The 19,553-nt window shown below is 46.3% G+C and overlaps 1 protein-coding gene across 1 annotated transcript; it reads right to left on the reverse strand.

Moving 5' to 3' along the window:
- Nucleotides 1-250: 250 nt before the first annotated feature.
- LOC122733982 (ELAV-like protein 2) lies at nucleotides 251-2,359 on the reverse strand. The gene is made up of 3 exons (XM_043974677.1): nucleotides 1,984-2,359; nucleotides 1,897-1,936; nucleotides 251-1,658 (listed from the first exon to the last, which is right to left on the reverse strand). The coding sequence occupies exons 1-3, from the start codon at nucleotides 2,357-2,359 to the stop codon at nucleotides 251-253; spliced, it is 1,824 nt and encodes a 607-aa protein (XP_043830612.1).
- Nucleotides 2,360-19,553: the final 17,194 nt, after the last annotated feature.

Below are 19,553 nucleotides of genomic sequence, written 5' to 3' on the forward strand. Positions count from 1 at the left end.
ACAGTGTCATCTAGGTATTCTATAAGTAACAGCTATGAAAGAAAAGTGCATGCATGCAAAGTGTGCTATTTGGCATTTTTCTAAGCAGTATAAAACCCTTTTCCTGATCCACCTCTGGACAACCAACCAAGTAAGGTAAAGCTGGTTTACAAAGTTCATTGATGACAAATGGTATACTTCCTTTCTTCCTACTTCTTATGTTAGTGCACTCCTCTTGGCCATGGCACTTTGCTAGAAAAGGGTGTGCAATTCAAGCTTTGTGAATTTTGCTGGTCTTAAAGGAAACCTGCAACACACGACCACCAAGGCAGTAGCCATTTAGGCTGGCAATGGCCAAAGCTGCTTCATCGTAGCTGGTCATAGTGACAAAGCCAAAACGTTTGCACTTATTGGTGTTTGAGTCCCGGATGATCTTGACGTTGTCCACTGCTCCAAAGGGCCCAAAAAGCTGCCACAGGACACTCTCATCAGAGTCGGGGGCCAAGTTGTAGACAAAGATACACCAGCCATTGTCAGTGTGGCCCGGGAAGGTCGTTTCCATCAGGCTGGTCGTGCCATCACTGCGGGAGGGTGACAAGTGCGGGCCTCCAGAGGTTACATTCAACAAGTTGTCGAGCCCTAATCTTGAGGTCTGAGGCTGTGCTGGCCCTTGGTAGCGATGGGGTGGCTGCCACTGCATGCTCTGAGGGGGCTTTAGGGTCTGGTTATGAGCAAACTTAACCATGAGAGGCTCTGGGGTACCAAAGGGATTCTGGCCATTGAGGGCCTTGATGGCTTCCTCAGCCTCCGATTTGGTATTAAAGCGGATAAAGCCCACACCCCGGGAGGTCCCACTGACCTTGTCTGTCAGGATTCTGGATGCTATGATGTACCCAAAGGGAGAGAAGAGCTGTTCCAGCTCCTTCCGTGTCATAGTCTTAGGCAGGCCAGCAATGTAGACGTTGGAATCTCGGATGGAGGACGAGTTGGGCCGAGCATAAGACACCTTAATGGTTTTGGGGGGACACCTAAGCCCGTTCAGCAAGCAGATCGCCCTCTCTGCGTCCCTGGGGTCCACAAACTTGATAAAGCCATAGCCTAGGCTCTGGCCCGTCACCTTGTCCCGTACTAATTTGCAGGACTGGATCTCACCCACATTGGCGAAGAGGTTGCAGAACTCCTCTTGGGTCATGCTCTGTGGCAGGTAATTGACGATCAGATTGGTCTTGGGGTTGGAAGAAGCTGCCATGGCCTCCTCTAGAGTCCCTGAGGAGGAAGAGGTACCCGCCACCGCAACAGCAGCAGTAGCTGATGCAAGTGAGGGTTGAGAAGTAGCTGCAGCTGCTGCTTGGGACAGGCCTGAGGCCAGAGCAGAAGCCGTAGCCTGGGCATCCAGGCTGGCTCGAGCAAGGGCAGAGAAAGGAAGAGGAGACCAGGCAAAGCTAGGAGCCGGAATAGGAAACCGGACAGAGGCAGGAGCCGGGGTCTGGCCAAGGACTGGAGCCACAGCAATGCCAAAGGCTGGGCCAGGGACAGGAGCAGGAGCTGGAACAGGTGCTGGAGCAGGGACGGGAGCTGAAGCTGGAACTGGAACTGGAGCCGGAACTGGAACTGGAGCCGGGACAGGAGCCGGCATAGGAACAGGAACCGGAGCCAGAGGAGGTGCCAGAGCCGGGACCCCAGAGCCAAGGCTCAGATTAACAGGCAGGGCAGGGGCCAGGGCTGGAGTCTGGGTTGAGGCATGGGTCAGACTAGCCTGAACATGGGCCGTATGAATAGCCAGGGCATGGGCTGGGGCTGAAGCCTGGGTCGAGGCATGGGTCAAATTGGTAGCCAGGGCTGGAGTTGGAAGGGAAGCCTGGGTAGAAGCATGGTTCAAAGTAGCAGCTAGGACAGGGGAAGGGGCCAGGCCCACCTGGGGCAGGGGCAGGTACAGGGGTGGGGTCTGGGTTTGGGCCTGTACGTGGGCCCCCGCAGCGACAGAGAAGGCGCTCAGACCATTACCCGAGGGCCCACTGCTCGGGTGCCCAAAGCTGTTGCTTGCATGCCCTACCCCGATGCTCAGGTGCCCAACGCTACTGCTCAGGTGCCCAACGCCGCCGCTCGAGTGCCCAACGCCGCCGCTCGGGTGCCCTACGCTGCTGCTCGCGAGCTCGTTGCTCACTACGCTGTTGCTTGCGTGCCCTACCCCGTTACTTGTGTGTCCGTTGGTGGTGGGTCCGTTGCTGTAGGGGGGCCAGTTGGTGGTGAATTCTGAGCCATTGGAAGTGTGCCCATTACTGGAGGATTCGGTGCTGTTGCTGTCATCCTGGTCTTCGTAGGATGTACCGGGGCCGAAGGTCACCTCAGACTGGGTGCTCGGCAGGTTTTTCTGAAGCATTTTCTCTGGAACTGGCTGGATCTACGGCACCCAGGCTAGACAAAGTTGAAAGCTGGACTGGTGGATGGTGCGGGCGGGCCGGTGGAAGGCGCTGGAAACCGCTGAAGTAGCGCGGGCCCAAGTCCAGGGAGCCTGGAGCACGTGCACGGAAGAGGCGGCCGGTGTGGCCGGCTCCCTGAGAGGTGCGCAGGGGAATGGACTTGGGCGGGGGCTCTGGAACTTAAGTAGCCGAAGGGCGGGGCGGGGCCAGGCAGCCTCGCGAGAATAGGGAACAAAGGCGCCCTCTGTTCGCGAGCTTGGCAACGGCCCGCTGCCACAGCAACCACAACCACAGCAACCGCAGGCCCAGGCCGGCAGGTAGGCCAGAGCCTTTGGTGGTGCCACTGGGGGGGTGGGGGTGGGGGGAAGGGAGAGGGGTCGTCTTGGGGAAGGGGCAGGGCGGTGGAACCTTTTAGGAGGGAAAATTTTTTTTCACCTTAGCCATACCCCGGACATCCTGGGCACCAAACTCCCAGAACTAAGGCAACTGCTAGAGAAATTGGAGGGAACTTGTTCTCCCTCAACACTTAGACTAACCGAAGGGGTGACCAAGCAATTGTGCATGCAATTACCAAAAGCTAGACACTGCACAAAGTGCCATTTGCAAAAGCAGGTGGTGAGCTGGCAGGTCACAAGTGAACGCCAAAAGGAAAAAAGAAACATGGACGCATCTTTAAAACAAAGAAGTATCTTTTATTGTTCTGATTATTGTTGTCACTTCCCAATAACTACCTTCCACAGAACCCTCTTTCATACCAAATAAGTACAGTTAAGCAAAACAAATCGATTTCTTGGCCATATACCCACGGCTCATCCTATGCCTGTAGCCTCCCAGCGGAGGTGAAGGAGGTGTGCTTTGCGGCCACTCCTATTGCCCCCTCCCCAAAAGTATTTTTTTTCCCCAATTACATGTAAAGATAGTTTTCAACATTCATTTCTGTAAGATTTCAAGTTACACATTTTTCCCCCTCTCCAGGACAGCAAGCAGTTTGATATAGGTTATACATTACAATCGTGTTAAACATATTTCCACATTAGTCATGTTGTGAGAGAAAAATCGGAACAAAAGGAAAAAACCACGAGAAAGGAAAAAACAAAAAAAAAAAACCAAGTGAAAATAGTATGCTTTGATCTGCATTCAGACTCCATAGTTCTTTCTCTGGAGGTGGACTGCATTTTCCATCACAAGCTCTTTTCATGGCCTTTTCTTGAGGTCACAATTGGTCCCTGTGGTGACTAGACTTCCCTCATCTTTCACTGTTGTTTTCCATTCTCTTCTGCTAGGAACTATGTAAATTGTTCTGGGTTTGCTTATTTTACAGATTATTTATTTATCAGATTATTTATTATTTACCCAGTTCCCGTGTCCCTTAATTCTTTATAGTTCTTGTTTGTTATGGTGCTATAATATTCCATTACATTCACAAACCACAGTTGGTTCAACTATTGTCCAATCAAAGGGCACTTATTTTATTTTCAGGTCTCCTCCCACAAAAATGCAGGTATAAACATATATGTATATGTGACCTTTCCCTCCCTGATAGCCTTGAAGTATATGCCTAGTAATGGTATTACTAGATTAAAGAGTATACATTGTTTACGGACTCATAAAATATCATTTCAAATGGATTTCCAGCACAGTTGGACCAGTTTCCCAGCTCCACTCTCAATGCATTAGTGTCTCTTTCTTCCCAAAGCCCTGTTGCCATTTACCATTTCATCTTTTGTTGTCTTCTTCAATCTGATATGTGTGCTATGAAACCTCAGTAGTTTTAGATTCCATTTGTCTCGTTATTAATGATTAGGAGCATCTGTTCATATCCTTTGACTGTTTATCGAAGAATGATCTTATTCTTATAGGCCATGGATTTAAAAGTGAATTCTATCAAAGCAAATAACTTAAGTGCTATATAAACTGCTTGCAAAAAGAGAGGGGAAAAGGTACCTTTCAAAAACTCTGCAAAATAAAAATAATGGTCCCAATAACAAAACCAGTGGGAGATTAAACAGAAAATAAACTCTAGATCTTGATCATGAATGACAAGTGGCACCGACATTTTAACTGAAAAATCATCAACGTCACATTGTCTAGTTAGGGGCAGAGCTGTAATGTGAAATCAGTCGATCAGTAAACATTTATTAAGTGCCTACTATGTGTCATGCATTGTACTAAAGCTAGGGATAAAAAAAGGCAAAAAAAACCAGTCCCTACTTTTTTTTTTTTTAATAATGTGGGGCAGTGAGGGTTAAGTGACTTGCTCAGGGTCACACAGCTAATGTCAAGTGTCTGAGTCCTGATGTGAATTCAGGTGCTCCTAAATCCAGGGCTGGTGCTTTGTCCACTGTGGCACCTAGTTGCCCCAACACTCCTTAAGAGTACTTAAGGAGCTCACAGTCTTAATGGGGAAGAAAACACCATTCTGCACAAACAAAATATATACAGGATAAATTGGAGATAATCAACAGAGTGAAGGTAATGCATTAAGTGGGATCAGGAAAGGAGTCTTGTGATTTTAGGTGGAATTTGACAGAAGCCAGGGAATCCAGGAGGTAGAAATCAGGAGAAAGAATTCTAGGCATTGGGGATAGTGAGTACAAATGGATGGCAATGGGAGATGAGAATGCTGTATTCAAAGAATGGAGAGGAGGCCAGTGTCACTGGGTCACAGAGTATGTTGAGAGAGTAAGGTAGAAGATTGAAATTGTGGAGGTAGGCCATGTTATAAAAGGCTTTGAACGCCAGAGAAATATATATATATATATATATATATATATATATATATATATAGTTTTAGGGTTTTTTTAGTGAGGCAATTGGGGTTAAGTGACTTGCCCAGGGTCACACAGCCAGTAAGTGTTAAGTGTCTGAGGCCGGATTTGAACTCAGGTACTCCTGACTCCAGGGCCAGTGCTCTGTCCACTGTGCCACCTAGCTGCCCCGAGAAGTTTATATTTGATCCTGGAGGTAATAGGGAGCCACAGGAGTTTATTCAGTAGTGGGATGACATGGTCAGATCTGCTCATTAGGAAGATTAATTTGACAGCTAAGTGGAGCATGGACTGGAGTGGGGAGATATGTGTGGCAGAGACATTCATAGCAGAGAGCCCAACTAGCAGGTTATTATAATATGTCAGTCATGCAGTGATGAGGGCCTGCACTAGACTGGTGGCAGTTTCAGGGCAGAGAAGGGGGAATCTAGGAGAGATGTGTTATTAAAGTAAAATTGCCAGGACTTGGCAACAGATTGGATATGGGGGCGGGGAGAGAGAGTCAAGGAAGGATGACACCTAGGCTGTGAGCCTGGGTGATTAGCAGGATCGTGGTACCCATGACAGTAAAAGAAGTTTGGGAAAGGGGGAAGGAGAAATAAGGTAAAATGGTTGGGGGGGGGATAATGAGTTCAGTTTTGGACATGTCTACTTTAAGGTGTCTAAGGGACATCTAGCTCAAGTTGTCTAATGAGAAATGCTCTTTTTTAGTGTCTACCTGAGTTGGAGATGCTGAACTGGGCTGGATAAATAGATCTGAGAACTATATGCAGAGAAATAATGGAATCCTTGGGAGCGGATGAGATCACCACATACTGTGATCGAAGCCCTTTGTGAGACCCTAGAGAGTCAACAGAAAAGTTTAAGTCAGCCACTGCCCTCGTAGAGCTTGCAGTCTAGTTGAGGAGATGTTCAGCATCTAGGACAGCAGTAGGTGTTTGCTAAATCTGGGTGGAAAAAGGAATCAATGTAATCCGATGCTGCCTGTGTGGTATGGACTACAAATACTGTTGGAATTCAGAGAAGGAAAGATCAGTGGGATCTGGAGGAGGTGGGTATGATTTAAGCTGGGCCCAAGTAGGATTGAGACAAACATATAGGAAGAAGAAGAGCATTCCAGGACAGAAAAACAGTGCTTCTTGGTTTCTAGTATTATACGTAGCAGTGATATGTGTGTGTGTGGGGGGGGTGTAGAGGCAGATGGGGTGATACTTCTATTTGACTTCTGTGATTGCTATTCAAGTTCATTCAACCCTTATTAAACTCTCACTACGTGCCAGACAACTGTGCTGAGGCTACAAAGATGAACAATGATAGAGCTCTTAGCCTTAAGAACTTTACAGTCTATTGGGAGTATGGTGTAGGAATGGGGAATGGGGTATGATGCTCAGAGTTAAGTATATCCCTAAGGAGAATGAGATAGGGGTCAAGAGGAGAATTCTGACAAGAAGTCCTTGACTCTATCAAATGATTTAAAATCATAGTGTGTGCTCAATATGCTTTTATCAATAGAAATGACCCTAAAGAAGATGCATCACCAAATATCTTACTGTGACTCCTTACTCACCATGGGGCTTTTCCATACACCATACAGGAGAATTCTCCCATGGGTGTTTTTTCTCTCTCTATTCTAATGTTAGTCCCTTGAAAGCAGAGAATGCCTTGCTTTTCTATCTGGGTTCCAGAGTTTGGCATATAATAAACACTTAAATGTTTTGCATTCATCCATTCATTTAGGTAATCAAGTGGCAGAGCCAAAATTCAAAAATCCAGATCTCATTCCATTGCCTTCTACTGCATTAAGCCCCAAAGGATAGACAGCCCAGATGGGCCTAGTTGGACTAGATTTAAGGAGGATGAGGAGGGACTGGCGGATCACATTTGGGAAATTTCAAAGTTCTTTCAATGAACACAAGCTGCTCACTTCAATTTACAAAAAAACCTCTTCTTCAAAACCAGTGTTATGTTGGAAAGGCAGCATAGTGTAGAGGATAGAGCTGAACTTCTTTGTACTCAGCATGACCTGGGTTCAAGTTCAGTTCCCCCATACAAGCTTATTGGATCCTGGAAAAGTCACTTAACCTCTGTACCCACAAGGGACTCTAAGACTAAGTTACAGAAATGAACTTGCATTAGTACAAGTAGTTTACACCAATCAAAGCAAAGATCTGAATTGTTTTTCCCAGCTCCTCCCACCCTCCACCTCCTTCCTTGCACACAATTAATTCCCTGATGTTACATGACCACAAACCACAAAACTCTAAGTTCTCCAAAGAATCAAAATTGCAGGAGGTCACCTGGGTCCAGGTCTACAGTTCAACTCCAATTTTGATTCTTTGGAGAACATGGCATTCTGTGGTGTGCAATCATATAATTGAACTCACAGGGCAGTAGAAAACTGCAGAGTGAGTATAAACTGACTGCAGATTACCAGCGACAATTTGGCCACGAGAAAAGGCATAAAAGCCATCATTAAGGATGCATAGAGCCTGAAATGGAGGGGGTCACAAAAGGTCTTCTTGCTGCCAGTCATCAGCCGGCAAACTCTCCAGTCTGGATTACTCAGTAGCACTCTGCTTTTTGGGGTTGTTTCTCCCCAGTCTACTTGGAGGAGCTTAGAAAATGTCTGATTCAGAGGAGTTGGAGGAGACACACTGAGGTCAATTTCCCGTCACTCATGACTCTGGCAGGTTTTGGGGGGGGGCCTTCCTCCCACTCGTGTGCAGCTCCCCTCTCCCAATGGCCAGCCAGCTCCTCATTGACCCAGCCTTTAGGCAATTTCTGCTGCAAACGCACTTTTGTCCCCATCACATTTCCTCCATCACTGCCTTCAAGGCAAGGTTTCTAACTCACAGTAAACCACTTTGATGACAACAAAGCATCTCTTTAGCACAAACCTGATTCCCAGGGTAAGCTCCTTTCAGCCTCTTGAGGTCAAGCCTTCCAGACCCACACTGCCCCTGAGGCTATTTCCTGAATCCCTCTTGATTCAGGTGTGACAGGAGGCAGTCTAGTCATGTTGAAATTTTGAAAAAACAAGACATGTGGCCTTCAGTGATAGCCATGAAATTCTTTGTTTGTGAGAACTTTTTTTTTAAATACCCACCATCTCATTGGAGCCTCCCAACAACCTTTTGATGGCAGGTGCTTCAAATATTCCCATTTCACAAATAAGCAAACTAAGGTCACACAGCCAGAAAACATCAAAATCAAGGTTCAAATCCGTGCCTTGGGGACTCAGAGGCCCCACCTTGACCTTTTCTATGCCACGTCTCCATCCCCATCCAGAAATATTGAATGAGGGGCGGCCCTGGATTCAGGAGTACCTGAGTTCAAATCCGGCCTCAAACACTTGACACTTACTAGCTGTGTGACCCTGGGCAAGTCACTTAACCCCCATTGTCCTGCAAAAAAAAACAAACAAAAAAACCAAAACCAAAACAGAAATATTGAATGAGCTCAGAAAGCTCTCCCTTACATTGGGCAGAGCCCTTGTAAAGGATTCATAAAAGAACATGGCTAAGAATAGGTCAGGATGCCAAGGAGGAAATGGGATGGAAGCTGCATGGGTAGAACAAAGGAGTGTTCATGTGTCTGAGGGCATAAATCTACCTCATATCCATTGATATAAATGGATAGGAGCTGACCAAAAAAATGGAAAACCCTCAACAATTCATTTCTTGAATATTTTGGCAGTTTTCTGAGTTGAAATGGTAGCATTTTTTCCTAGTGCCAATCATGGGAATTTTGGGGGAGCAGAACTATTGCTTACAACTCTGGAGAAGTTTTCTCAGATAATGATAACACATTTCTATAGCATACTTTCCTCACAAAAAGCCCATGCATGAAGTAGACTGTGTGACTTTGATTATCCTCATTTTACAAACCAGGAAACTGAGGCTCAGTGAGGTCACAGTAACTAACATAGAATGTCAGAGTCAGTGGGACTAGATTGAAATAGGGGGGACTGAGGGGGCAGCTAGGTGGTGCAGTGGATAAAGCACCGGCCTTGGATTCAGTAGGACCTAAGTTCAAATCCGACCTCAGACACTTGACACTTACTAGCTGTGTGACCTTGGGCAAGTCACTTAACCCTCATTGCCCCACCAAAACAAAACAAAACAAAAAAAAAGAAATAGGGGGGACTGGATCACATTTGGGAAATTTCAACATTCTTTTAGTGATCTCAAGCTGCTCACTTCCTTTTACAAAATACTCCTGTCCTCAGCAAGGTCACAGTAACATAGAATGTCAGAGTCAGTGGGACTAGATTGAAACAGGGGGGACTGAGGGGGCAGCTAGGTGGCACAGTGGATAAAACACTGGCCCTGGCTTCAGGAGGACCTGAGTTCAAATCAGGACTCAGACACTTGACACTAGCTGTGTGACCCTGGGCAAGTCACTTAACCCTCATTGCCCTGCAACACCCCCCCCCCAAAACAAACAAAAAAAACCACTGTTCTGTTGGAGAGGCAGTGTGGTGTAGGGGATAGAGTGTTGGTCTTTGGACTCAAGATGACCTAGGTTCAAGGCCAGTCCACACATACACACACAGTCCAACTCTCTCATTTCACAGAGGAAACGGAGGCCCAGGACAATGATCTTCCCTAAGGTCACAGAGAGATGGGATACAGGCCTAGCTCCTCCAACTCCAAATTCAAGGCTCTTTCCCCTATTTCACAGTGACTTGCATAGGGTCACACAGATACTATGTGGTTGCACTAGGATTTGAAGCCTGGGCTCCTGGGCTATTTACACTAAAACACACTGCCAAAGGAGAAAGAGGTAGTGAAGATACTCTGGGCACACTTGCCAAACTTCCTGTCACAGGGGTGGCAGCAAAGGTTAGGAAAACTGATAACAAGGACTGCCTCTCCCTGACATGGCCGAAAGGTGGGGTACCAGGAGAGGTCTCTCCTAGAAGGTGATCAGACCTTTTCCCAGTGACCTATGGAGGATGTTAAGCTGGAACACCAACAAGGGCCTAAGACTTCAGAAATCCTCCACACTGGATGTAGTCAGGAGCGCTGAATCCACGTGCCAGCTCAGACGTTGATTTATTCAGAGCGGGAACTTGGGCAGGTCACCGTAGCTTTCCAGGCCTTGGCTTCCTTTTCAAGAAAACTGGGCCAATCATCATGAAGATCAAATGAGATATGTAAGGCTCTTTTTAAAGAAACGTCAAGTATCATTAGTGTGCCTAAGATGCAGGCTTGATTTAGCAATCTTCTGCCTGTCTTCCACCGCTTTCTCCTCCAGAAATGATCCTCACTTAGCAGCAGCAGCAGCCACAGCCTGGGAAACATGTGTGGATAGGAAAGGGTGTGTTAGTAGGAAAGGAGTGCCAATGATCTGTGGCTCAGTCAGACAACAAACAGGTCTTCATCTCCTATTGAATTTCAAGCACTGTGCTAACAATCTAGGAATACAGGGGAGCGGAGGGGGGGGGGAGAGGGAGAGAACGGGAGAGGGAGTCCCTACCCTCAAGGAGCTTACATTTTATTGGGAGAAAACCTGTACTTATATAAATAGATACAGCAGCATTTTCTTATAAGGCACCCGATATTCTGCCCCACATTGCCTGTCATCCATCTACAAAAGCAAATTTAGACTAGTTTTTGGGCTGGTGTTTGTAAAGTGACTCTTATACTGCAGCACTAAGTTGTCAAAAGGGTGAGCACTAGGGGCAGCTAGGGGGCGCAGTGGATAAAGTACTGGCCCTGGATTCAAGAGGACCTGAGTTCAAACCCAGCCTCAGACCCCGTGTGACCCTGGGCTTAACCTTCATCGCCCTGCCAAAACAAAACTAAAGTAAAAGGGTAAGCACTAGAGGCAGATGATTCTCTTATGCTGAAGAGCCACACAGTTCTGGGCAGCTCGGCCACTTAGGGGACTTTGCCTATGTATTTCTGGGTTCTCCTGGGCTGTGTACATCCCTGGGGAGACTTTCGCATGGTAGGCTTTACTGAATGGCAGCTAGGGGCTTTAGAATCGAATATATACTATGTGGCTTGGGCAGGGACAATGCTGGGCCCCAAGATAATTCTTGGCTGGAATCCCGACAAATGCCTTTGCAGCTCTTCCTTGTTCTTCTGGCCATGTCTGGGCCAGAGGTTGCAGGACCCTTGCTCTCAGAAATCCTAGGACCCTGACAAAGACAAGGCTGAGCGCCAGAAGCCCAGTGTAGTATGAGGCACCGTTCTGATCAGCGCTTGAGTATCCCCCCCAAGGCAACCATTGCCAGACCTTTGGCCAAATGCATGAATACCTGGCTGGCAGGATCTCAGCGTGGGCAACAGCAGGAGAATGGTGATGCTGACAGAAGCATAGAGAAGTCAGGCTTACTTAGAGAAACTCCTGTTCAGTGGTAATGAAGGGATTTATATCAATAATTTTGTAGTCAAGTACATATTAGCTCATGGTCTGTAATGTAATTTTAATAAGTCAAGACCAGGATATATTTTAATTATCTTGTCAATCCAATTCCCTGTAGTTGACGGATGGGGATGGCATTCAACTTTAGCTCAGTCTCTTTCCTTAGAATCCTTTAGATAATTTGGAACACCTGATATATAGAATAATAACTCCCATCCCCAATACCTGAAAGGTTGAAAAGTGTTTTCCTCAAAGCAATAGCTATAGTGCTGTGAATATTATCTCCATTTTACAAGGAAGAAATAAAAGCTATCAGGGAAGTAGTTGCTCATGGTATCATGATGTCATCTCATCAGTCCCCCCAACAGCCTTGAGAGGTGAGTGTTATTATTGTCATTAAATTATCATTCCTATTTTACAGAAACTGGAAACTGAGGGTCAGAGAAGTTAAATGCCCAAGGTTACACAGCTAGTGCCTGAGATTTGAACGGGATTCTAATGCAGACCATTCCTGATTCCAAGCACATGGATCTTACCTACTGCCCCACCTAGTTGCTTCTAATTCTTAGAACAACCTCATGAGGTAAGGTTCTTCTGTTGTTGTTTTTTTAAAGTGCCCCCGTTTTACAGATGAGAAAACTGAGGCTTATGGAGATTATACAACTCATCCAAGATCGCATGACTAGTAAATCCAGGGCTCTTTCTACTATAAGATGTTGTCGGATTATTTTGAATTAAGGTCATCTCCAACTATTGCAGCCCTCATCAGCCCCTCCTTGTGTGGCAATGACTCTTTGGCTTCACTCTCCCAGAGCAAGGCCGATTACATCTCCTCCTCAGCGCACACTCCTGCATGCTTGCTTATGTTCACGTACACTCACCCACACTTGTGCAGTATCACTCATGCATCTGGCTCATACTTTTGCATGTTTGTTCACACTGGCAGTGCTCATGTATACTCACACTCATGCTTCCTCATATGCTAGGCAAGCATGTATACACGTGTAGGACAGTGTGACACAATCATACACACTCACGTATATTCCCAAACACTTACTCATATGTACTCACCCACAAACAAAGCATATTCACATGCATCCTCCCACAGTTATACAACATGCCCACTCAGTCACACACTCATAAATTCACACTGGCACCCCTCCCACCCTTGCACACCCTCACATATACATCATGCACATTCATGGATTCACATTCAGGCACTCATAGAAATTCACACTGACACACTCTCATACTCATGCATACTCATGTACTTTCCTGCACATGTGTGTGTACATTATGTGTGAGTAGATACATGTTAAAATGGTGAGTCTGTAAGGGTATGCAAGTGCATGGGAGAGTAAGTATGCTTGAGTGTGCACAAGTGTACAGGGGTTTGCAGGAGTGTGTGAGAACATGTGGGAGTCTGAGTAAACATTCAAGAGTATGCACTATCGTGGGTAAGTGTGCACACTCCATGATTGTCTGCAAACATCCAGAAGTATGTATGAATGTGTGTATGTGAGTATATACACGTATGTGAGTATGAGTGCCTAGACCAGTGATAGTCATACATACATAGGATAATTGAAGTGAAACAACATTTCTAAGGCTCAGCTAGGACAGTAAGAAGCTGCCTTCCTTTCCCCAGCTTAGTCAAACTTTCTTCCATCTTCCTAGTTGAGATCCGGGACATCTGGGTTCCCATCATCTCCACAGAATCAGCAACTAAAGGCAAAAGGTCACCAGATATCTAGGTAGGGATTGGGTTCTCTCGGGTGTTTCTGGTTGGCTTCCCCATTTTTAATGTCCCAGATGAGGAGAAGCTAGGGAGAAAATCAAACAGAAAAAGTAAAGCAAGTAGCTGGTTGTCTTCATTGGATGCCTAAGGGCAGCATAGTCACTGCTGTCAGCGTGGCCTGCAGAGATGCTAACGTCTAAAGGCAGAGTACACAATGGCTTTTGTTGAACAAGAAGCAAATGAGAAGGCAGGAGAAATATATGCTAAGGCAGAAGGGTTCAACATTGAGAAAGGTCGTCTTGTGCAAACAGAGACTGAAGATAATGAAATATTATAAGGAGAAAAATTGAGCAGCTGAAGAAAATTCAGATGTTCAACTTAATGAATCAGGCAAGATTGAGAGCCCTTAGAGCCAGAGATGACCTTATCTCAGGATTTTTAAATGAAGTAAAGCAGAGACTCTTCTGAGCTCCAGTCTCACTCACATCACCAAATGCCTTTTGGACATCTCAGAATCAACATGTCCAAAACCAAACTCATCATCTATTAGTGTCAAGGGCGCCATCATCACCCTTTCAGATACCGACCTCCGTGTCATTCTCAACTCCTCACTGGCGCTCTGCCTGGTATCCCCGTCGCCATGCCCATAGCTGATCCACTTCTTGTCATTTCTACCTCCATGACATCTATCTAGGCCCCTCTTTTATCCGTACTCAGCCACCACCTTATTGCCCCATACCTATTCATTCTACTGCAACGACTTCTAATTGGGCTCCCTGTGCCAAGACTCTCTAGTCTACATTCAGCTGCCAAGTTGTTTTATCTACAGGGTCTGACCATCTCAAAGCCTTCTTCAGTAAAGTCCAATGGCTCCATCTTAGGAAGGAAGGAAATAAGCATTTAGTAAGTACCTACCATGTGCCAAGTACTTTGCAAACCACTCTCTCATTTGATCTTCACAACTCTGCAAGTAGGTGTTATCCCCATTTTACACATGGGGAAACTGAGGCAGAGGTTAAGGGAATCATGCAGTATCACACAGTATGTCTGAGGCTGGATTTGAAATCAGGTACCCCCCCCTTCCCCAGTATAAAGTTGTCTGATTGACCACTTCCTACCTTTCCAAATTTTTTCTGCTTCTCTCCTCACATTCCACATTTCATCTCCTGCCTCCATGCTTTTGCACTGGTTATCTCCTATGCCTAGGATATTCTGTCCCTTTACCTTACCTTGTAGCTTCCCTACGGATTTGGCTCCAAATCTTATCTTCTACTAGAGGTCTGTCCCAGTCCCCCCAACGGCTAGTACCTTCCCCTCTGAGATTGCCTTCCATCGACTTTTCCTACACAGCATATCTTGGTCGGACAGATCAACATGCTGGCTCTCCCATTAGAATGCAGGATCTGAGGGCCTAGCACTTAGCACTGTGTCTCGGCCAGATCAGTTGCCCACTTGTCACAGAGGCTCCTGCTTCAAGGACCTGCTATGGATTGGGTCGAGCCTTCTATGGCAAATTGTTTCTCCTCTGGCTTTTGAGTTCTTCAGCTTACTTTAATATGCACAAGGGGCACGTACCCACTCTATGACTAGCAGTGACATATGCTTTTACTGTTTGGGCCCACAGCAGGGGTTCTTCTCTTCTGTCTTTGTATCATTGCCCCCTTGGGCAGTCTGATAGACCCCTTCTCACAACAGGGCCCTTAAATGCACAAGAGAAAATACAAAATGTTGTAAAGGAAACCAATTCTGTAGAAACATAGAATGATATTAAATCCTCCCCGCAAACCTATGAACCTCTGGCTTAGTGGCTTTCTTTCACTCTGTGATTCAGAAACCAGAACCTTTGATTTATTTATTCAGATAAAACATGTGTATGCAACAAAAGAGGAGGATGCAACAATCGGGTAGGTGAACAGTCATGCTGGAGTGCATGAGCACTCGCACACACATATTGTAGGGAGACTACATTGCTAATGGCAACATCTTGGGCACTTCCCCAGTACCATTTTTGTTTGTTTGTTTGGTTTTTTTATTTGTTGTCATTTTTGGTGGGGCAATGAGGGTTAAGTGACTTGCCCAAGGTCACAGCTAGGATCAAGTGTCTGAGGCTAGATTTGAACTCAGGTCCTCTTGAATCCAGGGCTGGTGCTTTATCCACTGAACCACCTAGCTGCCCCCCCCCACACATATTAAGAGAGTTTAGTGTTTCTCACAAGAGATCAGGAACACAAAATGAGGAGATGTGGTATCTGGTCCATAGGAGCTCTAGTTGAATTCCCTTTCTCTTTTGAATTCCTCTCTTTTGGTCAGATTCATAACTCAGTAGCCCTAAGGTCAGCATAGTTTAGAGCCAAGGTTCTTAACCTGGAAGAGTCTGTGTATAGATTTCACAGGGTCTTGGAACTTGGAGAGAAAAAAAACTTAAATCTTTATTTTTACTAATCTTTAACTGAAATTTAGCATTTCCTTCAACAATAAATAAAATCTTAATGCCTATTCCTCTGAGAAGTGGTCCATGATCCGCCCCTCAAAAGGTTAAGGACCCCTGGAATGAAAGTTCAAGGATCCTTTGTGACTTTGGACAAGGTTTTTCAACTCCCCAAGCCTCAGTTTTCTCCATCTGTTAAAGGAGGGGCTGGACATGACCCAAGATGGTCTCCAAGTCATGCCTTCCACAAAGCTCAGTAAAAGGTCAGGATGTGCAAAGGAAGCCTGTCTATTTTGCTGTTATGTTTAGCCTCCAGGGCATGTGACCCTCAGCTCCTGACCATCATCATGGGTTGGGATCATCATCTTGGATTTCCATTACCCACAATACCCTTGAGACGTGTAGATACTTTGTTGGTCACTGTCTGGATGGTGAGCAGACCTAGCAGTCTTGCTCCTGACAAGAGGGAGCAGTGGGCAATTTCCTCCCTCTGAGGTCCCTAGGGCAAGAAGTATCATACTGCTTCAGTTTCTACATAGGGTCAATTGAGAAAACAAGGCCACTTGTCTGATTAGATGCTCAAGAAGAATGAATGCAGCCCAGTTAAAGTCCTGGGAAGTCTTACAATGAGACCATTTTCAAATCATGGCTGCATTTAGCTTGGTGCTAATGAGACAAGACTATCTTGTCACCACTTTCCTCAGAGCATTTATGGGCCAAGTAGCCACTCCATTTCTTCTGCCCACTTCAAGTCAGCAGGCGCAGCCTGTAAACCCCGAGATCCTTTGGCAGTGCTTTGTTTGATTGCGGGGGTGGGGTGCAGAGAGAGAAAGAAGGATGGGAAAAGAGATGATACAGTTTCAGACACTTGGGACCGAGGGGGAGTTAGAGTCCCAGGTTCCCATTGGCACTCACCAGTCAGGGACACGGCAGCTGTCTACTTCAGAAGGAGACTTAGTGGTGTTCTTCCTTGGAAGGTCAGTAGTAAGTTGGGGAGGAAGCCACCAGGCCGAACGCCCTCCAGCCCCAAAGAATAGAAAACATTTAACTATTCATTTGGGTTATTGCAATAGCCTCCTTTTAGGCATTTTGATCTTGGCTTTCTTCCTTTTCCAATCTGTCTTTGATACCACTTGCCAAAGTGATTACTTCTATATGCCCAGATCTGGTCGTGTCACTTCTGATAAGAAATTTCAGGGTTTCCTATTGCCACCCCTCCAAAAAACTCTGAATAATAATGTTCAGCTACATCTCACTTTTGATGACCCAATATGGGGTTTGCTTGGCAAAGATACTGGAATTGGTTTGCCATTTCCTTCTCCAGGTCATTGAGCAGATGAGAAAAGTGAGGCTAAGAAAGGTTAAGTGACTTGCCCAGGGTCACACAGCTCTCAAGTGTCTGAGGCCAGATTTGAACTCAGGAAGGGGAGTGTAAGGTTCTGAACTCTATCCACTGTGCCACCTAGCTACCCAATGATAATAATAGCTAGAAGCACTTCTGTGTGCTTGCAACGCACTTGATACACATTATCTCATTTGCTCTTTGCAGAAACCCTTTGAGCTTGGAGGTATTATCCCCATTTTATGGGGGAGGAATGTAAGTCAGGATTTCAACTTGGGTCTTCTGGACTCCAAGTCTAGGACTTTGGTGGTATCAAATGAGAAGAAAGGGATCCCTGCCTTGGGCTGCATGAATATTCGACTTAGAAAACCACAAATAAACATTATGTAGATTGTATTGTATTTTTATTTATTTTGTTAAACATTCTGTGGTTACAGGTAACATTTTTTTTTTTGAGGGGCAATTGGGGTTAAGTGACTTGCCCAGGGTCACACAGCTAGTAAGTGTTAAGTGTCTGAGGCCGGATTTGAACTCAGGTACTCCTGACTCCAGGGCCGGTGCTCTATCCACTGCGCCATCTAGCTGCCCGTACAGGTAACATTTTAATGTGGTTGGGCCTCACTCAGGAGTTTTGCTTTGAATCTGACACCTCAGCATACCACCCTGCATAAAAGAATTAAGAATGAGGTCTTGGTCCAGAACAGAGTAAAACTGACAAGCCCTGCCAAGAAATAGATTTGCCTGCAATATTGCAAATATTATCAAGAGAACTTTAAGCTGAAAGGGGAGGTAAGAGAGCCATTCCCACGGATCCGTCAGGCCAGCTGCCACGCCAAGTAGCAGCTACAGACCCAGTAGGGAAAAAGAAACAGCATCCAAGTGAGGAGCTAGCAATCCTGGGAAAAAAAGCCTCTCTGAAGTGCTTCCTTGGGGCCAGGCATTGTGCTAAGTATGGAAGCAGGATACTCCCAAGGCAGAGTCTCCAAGGAGCTTGAGGGTGGGAGGGGAATGTGGAGGGGTATGTAGGTAAATGCTAAATAAGGGGGGTCTCTAAAAAGAAAAACCCCCATCATATTGGGGCACACTTAAATTTAATCTTCGTTATTAACATTCTCTAGTACTTTCTTAAGTCTAGACAATTGATAAAACAATAAGGGGCAGCTAGGTGGCACAGTGGATAAAGCACCGGCCCTGGATTCAGGAGTACCTGAGTTCAAATCCGGCCTCAGACACTTGACACTTACTAGCTGTGTGACCCTGGGCAAGTCACTTAACTCCCATTGCCCCGCAAAATAAAAACAAAAAACAAAAAAAAACCCCAAAACAATAAAGCAAGCCTTCATTTGTAATTTTGGCGAATTTTGGAGGTGTCAACACTAGCACTGAAAATTTCAGTAATCAGTTCTATGAATCTGTTTGAGGTGGCTCTAGGACATCCCAAGGTGTCTCAGGATCAGTATGGACCAGGGTCTGAATCTCTGCCCGATAAGGCAGGCTGGTTGTCTCTGACAAACATCCTTGGTGATAGGATTTCTTGGCAGTCCCAGGCTGCTATTCACCTGGCTTCCTGGTCATTTAAGGTCATTAAAAAGGCCTGGCCATATGGAGCTGAGCCCTTCAGACCTGGGAGGCCTGAGTCACCACACCCTGCCCTGCTAATAAGGAAAGGCATTTTTTATAGAGAGAAGGAATCCAATTCTATACTTCAGTATATGAAGCAGGACGAGGATCTGGGTAGATTTCCCAGAAAGCCAAGTTCTATAATCCTTTTCCCATGTCTTGAACCTTAAATGCAGCTCCGTGGTACAGTGGATACAAATGCTAGGCTGGGAGTCAGGAAGACCCGAGTTCAAATTTGGCCTCTTACAATTGTCCAAACTAGGGTCAATAAGTTAAGTGACTTGCCCCAGGTTCCACAGCTAGCTTTAGAGGCAGAAGTTAAATTCAGCTCTTCCTGACGCCAAGTCCTGGGCTCTACTAGCTGCCAGAAGTACCCAGCTAGTCCAGATTCTTATTTTACAAGAAAGGAAAGTGGGCTCCAGAGGGGATGTGGCTTACTTGTCACAAAGGTGGGAAGTGGTCAGGCAGGAGTTCACTGCCATCTCCTCCTTTATGCCCGGGCAGGCAGGCTGGCTGGCTGGCTTTCCCCCAGGGAAAGGAAGGGGCCGGGCCAGATGTGAAGTCTGAGGGTTCTCCCCGCTCCAAATCCCGTGGGGTTTTTCCTGGTGACGGTGCAAGTCGTGGAAGGCCTTACGGCTCACTCAGGATGGAAAAGAGTAAAGTTGTCCGCCCCCCACGTGCTGGTGTCAGAGCGCCACCCAAGAACGGGTTAACTGAAAGAGCCTAGGAGTGGCAGTTCCTGGAGCCAATGGCATAAGCCCATGGGCGGAGCCAACTGGGCCAGAGGCCATCGGGCTAAAGGAGCCTAGAGGAGAGGGGCGGGACCCGGCCTGGGGTGAGGGGGCATTAGGAAGGGGAGGGGGAGGGAGTGCTGGAGCCGGGC

This window comes from Dromiciops gliroides, chromosome X, assembly GCF_019393635.1.
Source record: "Dromiciops gliroides isolate mDroGli1 chromosome X, mDroGli1.pri, whole genome shotgun sequence".
Classification (NCBI taxonomy): Eukaryota; Metazoa; Chordata; class Mammalia; order Microbiotheria; family Microbiotheriidae; genus Dromiciops; species Dromiciops gliroides.

Excerpts from the sequence above, each read along its gene's own strand:
- LOC122733982 (XM_043974677.1), bottom strand. The coding sequence starts at position 2,359 with ATGCTTCAGAAAAACCTGCCGAGCACCCAGTCTGAGGTGACCTTCGGC. Across the intron at positions 1,937-1,983 it reads CCCGAGCAGTGGGCCCTCGG|GCCCAAACCCAGACCCCACC; the intron begins GTAATGGTCTGA and ends GCCCACGTACAG. Across the intron at positions 1,659-1,896 it reads CCTGTACCTGCCCCTGCCCC|GGTCCCGGCTCTGGCACCTC; the intron begins AGGTGGGCCTGG and ends CCTTGGCTCTGG.